Below are 11,492 nucleotides of genomic sequence, written 5' to 3'. Positions count from 1 at the left end.
AACACCTGAGAAGAGATGATGCCAACCCCTCAGAGGACCTCAGATGATGCCAACCCTGAAACAACATACAGAACTACCACATTTTGCTATAAGTTTGATTGCATCATATAATAATTGCTGTTAATAGTGTTCATCGTCTGTTTGATTACGTCTTTAATTGATTTTTCCGTACATTTCTGCCATATGTACATTGACTGACAGTCACTACTGATAAGCTACCACTAAATATTGTAGAAACTTAATTTGCTGTAAAGTTGCTTTGCAATGATTTGTATCGTGAAAAGCGCTGTACAAATAAACTTGAATTGAATTAAAACTCAGTGGGCTCAGGGAAGGCAAGAGAGACACGGACTCCCACTGTAAATTTACAAGCTGGTGTCACTGTTATGATTTATACACTTTTTATCGTCATATTTTGTAATATTTGCATTTTTTGTACTATGAACTATGAACGTTTTGAGGAGGAAATGCCCCTGGTACACACATTCAGTCAAGCACACAGCATTGTTTTCGGACGTTTGGTAAGTTCACATAATACACGTCACAAAAGCTGTTCAGGTTGTGATCGTATCCTTATACCTTATGTTTGATATCTTTAGGTTGGGTGTTAAAAATGACATTTTGAATGCTAAGCGAACTTCACCCTCATGCCGTTCCAAAACTGATGATCTTCTGCAAAACAGAAGATATTTTGAAGAAACAAAACAAACAAACTTGGACCCCATTGGCTTTCATTGTATGGCCAAAAAACACATTCTTTACACATTCTTCAAGATATCTTCTTTTGTGTTCCACAGAAAGCATGTATGGGTTTGGAATGACATAATGGCGAGTAAATAATGACACAATTTTGAACTATCCGTTTAAGTCCCAGATTTGGTCTTTTGAACACGAGGTCACAGGATCGAAACCAGATTGCCATACAGTTTACTCACAATGCAACATGGCTTCTTTTTTTTTTTTATATGAATATGTGCTCTTGTGGCCCTGTGCCCTTCCTCCTCTGCTGCAAAAATAGCTCCTCAACAATGATGGTCCATAACACAAAATACACCAGGCGGGAAAAAGATTAAAAAACATTAATCATGACATTGGCCTTCACCGCACTACAGTCTGAAGAGACGGAAATATACTAGCGGGAATAGATTCACCGCAGCCTGAATGAGGTCTGTGCATAATTCAGAACAAACTAAAGGATAGCTGCACTCAATTTCAACCGCCACGGACACGCTAACAAAAGAAAGTCCAATATTTCCTAGTCTATTAGACACAAAAGTGCTATTAACCAAAAACATAATTCCCAGAGTATTTATGCGTTTTCTGCAGATTTGGGCACTGCAATCAAGTCTTTTGACGAAAAATCTCTCATTAGCTTATTAAAGAAATAAATAAATAAGAATGAAACTCAATTATAGCCCTGGCTGCAGCGCTGAAAAGCTAATGAAATTAGCAGTATGGATCCTAGCGTTGATTGCTCATATAATTACAATGCGCATAGGGATAAAATAGTTGTTTCATAAGAGCGCTTTGTCCTTTCGGAAGAGTCTAGATCTCTTTTTTCTCAAGTTAAATCAACCGCTAATTATTACAAGCGTCTTTTTTTGCTGAATTTAAATTAAAATGCAAATCGACGTCATGCAAGAGCCGAGTTTTTGTGAAAGTTTGGGAAAAGTTTTTCTTCTGAAATGACTTCCTCACCGCGCACTGCTAACCATTATGATTAATTAATTCCCGCAGAGTCGTTATGTAGCTTTTTTGTCTCTGAGCTAATGGGACGCAGATCTGGGCTCCAGATATGTCATGTTACACCGAGCGCTGTCGAACAAGGGGAAGTTGAGTGACATCTCACTTTGTGTTTCGGGGAAGGTGCCGGAAGCGGGACCCTGTAGAGCGCAATACAATGCTAACGCTCCCTCCCTCTGCGAGACTTCGGTTCCTGCTTAAGCGCCTCAGCGGGGGGCCCCTGTGGAGGTCCCGGGGGGCTTGAGAGAAACCCCTACAAAACACATGCAACTGTCCTCCTCTTCAACAGCGATGTCCAATTTCCCACGTATAATCACTCAGGAGAGGCTAAGGCCAGCAGTCCGTCTTCATTAACAGATCATTCAGATTTGATGCGGGGAAACGTTCGTGTAACGTTCATTACTTTGGTCGGCCCCTCATTACTACCTCAATTTCATGTGTTTGATGCTACGGCATGATGAATTTCAAAGCAATATCTAAAAAGTCAACACAAATGACCCCATGTAAGCTCATTTGAGCAGGGAAACGTCATAACTAGGTTCATGTCAATATGGTAATTTCGAGAATCTGAGACCAGTTCTAGTTCTGGATGCTGATTGGTCAAGAGCGCATTCCTTTACGTCTGAAGACACACCTCTACCACAAGCAATTGAACAATCCGCAACCAAAAACGGAATACACAATAATAAAATACACAATTTAAATCTAAAATAAATATATAAATATAAAAACCACAATATATTAATAATAAAATAGTACAATAAAATAAAAGTGATGCAAATTTACTTCAAATTACTTATTACAATTAACCTTAAATAGACTATTCAAAAATAAAATGCTAAAAGAATATTACACAACAAATGAAAATAATAAAATAAAAAGTGATGCAAATGTAATCCAAATTAAGCTGTCGTTTTCTAGTAATTCACAATTAACTTCAAACAGCCAATTAATAAAATAAAATACATATGAAAAAAAAAAATATATATATATATATATATATATATATATATATATATAAAATATACAAAGCATTACTAGACACGACTTGCACACTGCAGTTTATTCCTTACTTAGCACCTACTTAGAATGATTTCTTTACCGGAAACAACAACAACAACAATAATAATAATAATAACAACAATAATAATACTTATTATTATTATTAGTAGTAGAAACATTTTTTTTAATTTAAAATATTATTGTAAAAAAAAATTGTTCAATAATAATGATAATTATAAATAAGTAGAATGATTTCTGAAGGATCATGTGACACTGAAGACTGGAGTAATGATGCTGAAAATTCATCTTTGCATCACAGGAATAAATAGAAAACAATCATTTTAAATTGTAATTTGAGTATTTCAGAATATTACTATTTTTTACTGTATTTTTGAGCCAATAAATTGACATTTTAAAACAAAAAATTCTTACCAATCCCCCGATTTGTTTTAAAACCCTGTTTATGAACTCATTTATAAATATGCAGTAGCTGCAGTTTTCATCCAAAGTGACTTTCAAATGAAGAATACAACAACACGAGCAACTCATCCAAGGCAAACATACTGTTTCCTGTCTGTTGTCCTGATCTGAAGGCACAGGTGAAGACAGGTGCTGGCGTACCTGTGGTGTCGCTCTCTCTGTGCTGCTTGGTGGGAGGCTCGTCGGTCTCCCACGGGGTGGACTGGTTGATGGGGGTCTGGCCCCATCTCACTCCAGGAGCCAACAGGAGACTCTGAGTCTGCGTCTCACTGGGAGAAAGACCCGCCGCCTGTGAAGACACAATACATACGACTGAGATCAGACTATATGACTCAAAACACTTTTCACTCAATCACACCGACCAAACGAACAGACCGTGGGAATCAAAAGGACAAATACTCTAGTGTGAAACCACCTTAAAACATAGCGAATCAAAGAGAAACCGCTAAATAAATTAGGAAAAGCAGAGCCAATTACATGGCTTCATAAACCCTGGATTTAATGGGTCATATTTTATATTGTTACAAATTCAATTTTACTTCATACCAATTCCAGTTTCTGATTACATTCTATTCACGATAAAAAACAACTAATATTCTACCCTAATATAAATTTGAATAACTGTAATTAAAATATGTAAATGACACACAAATGTGTGTTTATGTCATGTTTCTGCTTTTACGTTTGGTTTTTGCGATTTCCTCGGCGTTTTCTGCATGGCTGAAATTATGAGGCTCTAATTACACATTGTGAAGGAGTCTGGCTCTTATAATCAGTATTTCTCAAGTTCTTAGAAGCACTCATGTCAGACTAGGATTGGTGATTAATTATTTAGCATAAGAGCAAGAAAACTAGAAGTGTCGTGGAGACAGTTATTAAATGCCTTCATTAAAATTCCTCCATTTACAATGTACCATAAAATGAGATTTAAACCCAGGCCAAAATATTAGAAAGATTAAAAGGCTTCATCAAACAGCATAATCGCGGAGTGTTTTATATTTGGATCAACCTCAGGAGGTCTAATTAAATATTTCACAAGTCAATTTACTTTACATTTATTTATTATATGAGATTTGTAACTTTTGCAACCCTGATAAAAAATATTTAGGACATTTGTCTGATTTTGTTATTTTCATTAAAATAACATTTCAAAATAAAATAAAATAATAAATAAAATAGATGTACATTTAAGTTTAATTAAGTCATTTTATAACAATTCACAATTCATCTTAAACTGCATATTTACAAAATAAAATAATAAAATACAATAAATGAAAATCAGATAAAATAGATAAAACGATTTACTCCAAATTAAGCTGTAATTTTCTAGCAATTCATAATTAACCTTAAACAGCCAATTCATCAAATAAAACCATCACAATAACAAATAAAATAAAATACTAAAATATAGACAAATAAAATTATATTAAAAAAACAATTAAAGTGTAAATTAAGCTGTCATTTTCTAGCAATTCATAATTAACCTTAAACAGCCAATTCATCAAATAAAACCATCACAATAACAAATAAAATAAAATACTAAAATATAGACAAATAAAATTATATTAAAAAAACAATTAAAGTGTAAATTAAGCTGTCATTTTCTAGCAATTCATAATTAACCTTAAACAGCCAATTCATCAAATAAAACCATCACAATAACAAATAAAATAAAATACTAAAATATAGACAAATAAAATTATATTAAAAAAACAATTAAAGTGTAAATTAAGCTGTCATTTTCTAGCAATTCATAATTAACCTTAAACAGCCAATTCATCAAATAAAACCCTCACAATAACAAATAAAATAAAATAATAAAATAGAAAATATAGAAAAATTGAAAAATAAAATATAAAATAATTAAAGTGCAAATTAAGCTGTCATTTTCTAGCAACTCATAATTAACCTTAAACAGCCAATTCATCAAATAAAACCATCACAATAACAAATAAAATAAAATAATAAAATATAAAATATAGAAAAATAAAATAATATAAAAAAATTATTAAAGTGTAAATTAAGCTGTCATTTTCTAGCAATTCATAATTAACCTTAAACAGCCAATTTATAAAATAAAACCATCACAATAACAAATAAAATAAAATACTAAAATATAGACAAATAAAATTATATAAAAAAAATAAAGTGTAAATTAAGCTGTCATTTTCTAGCAATTCATAATTAACCTTAAACAGCCAATTTATAAAATAAAACCATCACAATAACAAATAAAATAAAATAATAAAATAGAAAATATAGAAAAATTGAAAAATAAAATATAAAATAATTAAAGTGCTAATTAAGCTGTCATTTTCTAGCAATTAACAATAAACATTAAATGGCCAATTAATAAAATAAAATAAAACCAGGGTTGCACATTTACTCCAAATGAAGCTGTTATACAAGCATTTTCTTAGCATTTATAGTGCACTATCTATGAAAAACAAGGAATTTGTGCACTGAGGCACAAAAAGCGCACTGTATTCATAAAAACAGCCAGCTAAATAAGATGGAACGATTGCTGATTACTCGGCATGAAGGCGTGGGAGAACGAAGTGCTCAAAAAACCTGTAAAATAAACAAGAAAAAGGCACGACATTCCGACTCGAGATAAGATTAACAGCAGAGGAAGTTTAGAGACTTTGCTTCACTTGCTTTTCTTTGCTCAACTTTTATTGAGTTGAGATGCGGTGTCAAACAGGCAGACGGAGTGATCCGGCCCGAGAGAGACCAGTTAACCCTGCATCGCTCCCAAAACCCCTGAGTTAATGGAAAAGACCCCGTCATCAACCCTCTGCTCCGGCCGCCGTGTTTTCCTCTCTTCCATTATCCTCCCTGACCTGCGCTTTACTTCATCAATTTACCCATCATGCATCTCTGTCACCTCGGCCCAAAGCCAATTTGTTGTGGGGTTACGCTGCACGTTGACATCATCAACAATCGAAACATCTCATCATGACTGGTGCGTGCGCATGCAGAGGGCCGACCTCCAGACGGTAAGTGCTGCAAAAACCTTTCCAGCTTGATCGATACATTTCAAAACCGTACTAATTCTAGAGTTCTGGGACAACACAAGCCACAGAACAGGAAAAACAACATTTTCAGAATCAGGGTTATTATATCTAACTAAATCTACTGAAACTACAATTGAAACCATTTAAAACGGTTCTATTACTTCAAATCAAATAATATATAGTTGTCATTTTAATTTAGTTTAACTTGATGTATTAAAATAACTAAACCTTAACCTAAAATAATAATTAATAAAATCTATATAGATGTATTTAAGCAAATGAAAACCATTAAAAATAGCAAATGATACACAACAAAATTGCTAAAACTTTCAATAAAATTAAAAAAGAAACTCAAAATTCTATAAAAATACTGTAACTGGTTATTTTAATTCAAAATATTATTAAAAACGATTACAGTATATACTAAAATAAAACTATACATTATATATAAAAACTATATAGGCTTTCTAAAGTATTCCATTTCAATTTCTATTCAATTTCATTTGAGCTCCCAAGGTTAAAAAAAACTAAAAAACTATCATCAATTTGAATGAAATCGATATCATGGTTGATATAAACAAATATATAATAATGAAAAGATGCATAATTACTTAGATGAATGAATGAATGAATGAATAGTTTACCAGTTACCACTGTTGAAATGACCTAAAAAAGTAAAACAAAACAAAACAAAACAAAACAAAAATAAATAAAAAAATAAATAAAAATAAAATAAAATAAAACAAAGCAAAATAAAATAATACAAAATAAAATAAAGCAAAACAAAACAAAATGTCTGTAAATATAAAGGCACATATTTGTTCAATTTCTTATGCAAACAAATATATAATAATGAAAAGATGCATAATTACTTAGATGAATGAATGAATGAATAGTTTACCAGTTACCACTGTTGAAATGACCTAAAAAAGCAAAGCAAAGCAAAGCAAAGCAAAGCAAAGCAAAGCAAAGCAAAGCAAAGCAAAGCAAAGCAAAGCAAAGCAAAGCAAAGCAAAGCAAAGCAAAGCAAAGCAAAGCAAAGCAAAGCAAAGCAAAGCAAAGCAAAGCAAAGCAAAGCAAAGCAAAGCAAAGCAAAACAAAACAAAACAAAACAAAACAAAACAAAACAAAATAAAATAAAATAAAATAAAATAAAATAAAATAAAATAAAATAAAATAAAACAAAACAAAACAAAACAAAACAAAATAAAATAAAATAAAATAAAACAAAACAAAAGCAAAACAAAACGTCTGTAAATATAAAGGCACATATTTGTTCAATTTCTTATGCAAACAAATATATAATAATGAAAAGATGCATAATTACTTAGATGAATGAATGAATGAATAGTTTACCAGTTACCACTGTTGAAATGACCTAAAAAAGCAAAGCAAAGCAAAGCAAAGCAAAGCAAAGCAAAGCAAAGCAAAGCAAAGCAAAGCAAAACAAAACAAAACAAAACAAAACAAAACAAAACAAAACAAAACAAAACAAAACAAAACAAAACAAAACAAAACAAAACAAAACAAAACAAAACAAAACAAAACAAAACAAAACAAAACAAAAAACAAAACAAAACAAAATAAAGCAAAACAAAACAAAATGTCTGTAAATATAAAGGCACATATTTGTTCAATTTCTTATGCGGAAAGCAAGATGACATCATACAGTATGGCATAGCTATCATATCTTTAAACCACAAATTTAAACCTAATTAACGGAAGCAGCACATAGAGACACTCTAACCCTAAGCAATACCCAAACAAAGTCTACTTTCCTCCGAGAGATCCAGGGAGACAAAAAAGAACCTATTAGACTCTCTGTCCCTCCAGACTTTCGAAGCCCACCTACCTCAACTTTGTCCTAGTTCACAAAACCTGACAAACTTCGCATGAACAACTGAACACATAAAAGGCCGGAGACTAAACAAAGCTTTAGTTGTCTCAGGATTGATTTCTGCCTTACGTTGACCGACAGTAACCTCGTTTCATGATCGCAACACGCTCCTCGACATGTTATAAAGCCTAATAATTCTTCACAGCCTCTCGCTTTTTCCATTTTTTGCCCTGTTCATCTCCCAAGCGTTTTCTAATCCTCGTAAAAATGCATCATTTATGACGTGGTATTTTCCGCTGTAATAATCCTATGCATTTCCTACGACCAGCTGTCACGAAATGTTAAATCTTCCTCACCCGGCTCGGCTTTTTATAAGCACGATTGTATCAAAACACAATATTGCATATCAAATTTTCCCGCAGTCCTGGTGAGAAACGCATAAAATGCGCATTTCAGACTTTTTACGGACATCTGCTGACATCAGTGGGGGCGGGTGATGACAGACACTGTAAAACGTGGTAAGACTCGAGCGGAGCCAAGCATTCGTTATTTTCTCGCGTTTTAATTCATCTCTGGTTGTACCAGGCCGCGCGTCCCTGGCGGGCCATTATCACTGTGTGGCAGATGGCTTCCCTGACTCAACAGAAAACAGCCTGGGATAGTGTGTGTGTGTGTGTCCTATGCAAAACCAAGCAGCCAAAAATAAATGAATAAATAAATAAATGCACTCAGGTTTAGAGGCCTGGGATTTTTCTGTAGCGAGCATCTAGTTACAGAGAGGACTGTTTTTCTAGTCCATGGGGAGTGAAGGACACAGTGAGCACACGACACGCTCATGATGCAAGACAAACAACACAGACCCAACTCACTAAACAGTTCAGTGCACGCTCTTTCACTTATTCACTAGTCACCAACCAACAGAGATTAGAATGCTTGGATAGTAATAATAAACACAGTATCTAGGTATGTATGTATAAATCAATTAATCAATCAATTGCCTAATTTACCCCTAAGTTACAAATACCTAATAAATAAATTAATACAAAAAAAAAAGTAACAAATAAATAAAACAATAATATTAAAATAAATTAAATTAAATTATTTTTTAATGAAATACGTTTTAGAGTTTAGTGAAGGTTCAAATAATTTCTAAAATAAAATAAAATATAAGCAGAGTTTAGTGAAGGGTAAAATAAAATAAAATACAATAATTTAATTATTTATTTAAAATAAAATTATAACATTTAATTTAATTAAAGTTTTTTTATACAATATACAAATATAAGCAGAGTTTAGTGAAGGGTCAAATAATTAAATTAAATATAGAACTTAATTAAATTAAGTTTTTTATACAATATACAAATACTTATATAAGGTATCACTGTTTCTTAAAAAACACATTCATATTTATGTTTTTCTTTGTAAAATAAGAGAAAATGTATATTAAACTGAAGAACAAAGATACAGGTTTATTTTTTAAAATGTTTAATTTATATAAATATAGCAATAATGCTCTCATAACATTATTGCAATCACTTTCAAACAAGGCTTTTCTTTTCTAAATAACAGTGAGAAGCATTTGCTTGGTTTATGAATCACATAAGTCTCTGCAGTTTTAAATCAAATAAAAACTGGAAGAGAATTTATGAAGGGTCAATTAATTCCTAAATATTTTTTAAATAAAATAAACCCCACCTACATCATTAAAATAATTTACAAATACCCTGAAAATAAATACAACTTAATTGTATTTCTTAAAATAAAATGAAGGTAAAAATAAAATAGCTAACTAAAACAATTGACCCTTAAAATAAATAGTTTAGTTTTATTTCTTAAAATAAAATAAGGAAAAAACTAAATATCTAACTAAAATAACTGACCTTATAAAGTTGTATTTATAATACAAATATAAATATTTAAAATGTCCAGTTCATTGCTGTAAAGCCAGTCTGAGTTGGCAGTAGAAACCAAAGGGTACGGACTTTAGTGACGGGTCAATTCATTCTTAGTGAAGTCAAATGCAAGCAAAGATGCTCTCAGACAAAATGAACTCAATACAAATCATTTTTTATCAGGCTAATGGTGTCACATCACTCAAGAGTTTCCTCCATTAAACATATTCACTGCAGCACATTACAAAGACTACAACTTCTACAATGTAATCTCTTAAATGTCATTTTTAATGCATGAGCAGGTCGCCTGGCTGTATGGCACTTATAACGGGTTAATCACTCCTCGGCCATTTGAAGAATGTAATCACTATGATTTTCCTCAAACAGGTGCACAAATGAGGTCCGGGGGACGTGTCTCACTCTGGCAGATTGGCCAGAAACGATTCCAACAGGACCTTATCTGAGAGCGCCGCAGCCAAGCATGGAGCTAAGGTAAATATCGCCATGGTTACACGCTTCCCGTACGGCTCGGCAGTGAACTAGCTCTCTGTACAGCAGGCCAGCATGCATACGGTAATCCCGCACCATCCTGCACCGCCTTAGCTGAAAGATACATACATTCACAGACGAACAAAGCCAGAAAATACTAGAAAAGTTTACAGTGCAATTGAAGAAATTCACCAGTGCAAGCCGCTCATGTTTTCACATCACAACAAAGAGCTTCAGTGAATGCTATTTCATCACAAAACCCAGCATGTTATTCACCAATGGAGGATCAGAATACTTGGATAATAATAAATATAAAATTATAAATAAATGTAAAATGAATAAATAAATAGCACCTAATTTACTGAAAATAACACATATACATATATATATATATATATACATATAGCATCTAATTACCCCTTAATTTAATAAATTAAAAATAAAATGAAGCAGTTTAGTGAAGGTTCAGATAATAAACAAAACAAAACAAAAGTAAATATAATAAAATTAAAGTAAAAAAATTAAATAGAGTAAAAAAAAGCAATAAAGCAGAGTTTTGTGTTTTTTTTCATAAAATAAAAAATTCTAATAAAAAATACATAAAATAAAATAGTTGTTTATACAATATACAATTAAGGTATCTTTCAAAAAGGACATATCAATGGTTCTTTAAAAAATACAAATAATAACAACAACAACAATAATAATAATAATAATAATACTATATATATATATATACACACACACATTTTTGTTTTTGTTCTTTTTATATACATATATTTGTACACACATATATATATATATATATAAAAAACAAAAACATATATACAAATATATGTATATAAAAAGAACAAAAACATTTTTAATTGTAAAATTATATATATGGAACATGAAGAAAGCTTTGGAATTTATTACAGCCGACATCATAATTTTCGATCAATTTTTACTACTTTCACTATGTCCAATTCATTCCTATGGGATGTTTTTAAAAGCTAGTCTTAGTTGTAAAACTCAAGAGTCAATTAATTTAAA

At 31.6% G+C, this 11,492-nt stretch overlaps 1 protein-coding gene across 3 annotated transcripts in view; it reads right to left on the bottom strand.

Annotated features, from left to right (window-relative positions):
• Positions 1 to 11,492, bottom strand: part of LOC107572077 (kelch-like protein 29) — a 209,779-nt gene that overhangs the window by 136,922 nt on the left and 61,365 nt on the right. For all 3 annotated transcript variants that reach the window (XM_016258479.1, XM_016258480.1, XM_016258481.1), the window contains exon 2: positions 3,367 to 3,514. In XM_016258479.1, coding sequence (XP_016113965.1) covers positions 3,367 to 3,514 — 148 coding nt within the window. The remainder of the gene's footprint in view (positions 1 to 3,366; positions 3,515 to 11,492) is intronic.

This window comes from Sinocyclocheilus grahami, unplaced genomic scaffold, assembly GCF_001515645.1.
Source record: "Sinocyclocheilus grahami isolate Dianchi unplaced genomic scaffold, SAMN03320097.WGS_v1.1 scaffold1692.1, whole genome shotgun sequence".
NCBI classification, from domain to species: domain Eukaryota; kingdom Metazoa; phylum Chordata; class Actinopteri; order Cypriniformes; family Cyprinidae; genus Sinocyclocheilus; species Sinocyclocheilus grahami.
Note: the sequence above shows the minus strand (reverse complement) of the source record. Positions and strands in the feature narration are given on the sequence as shown.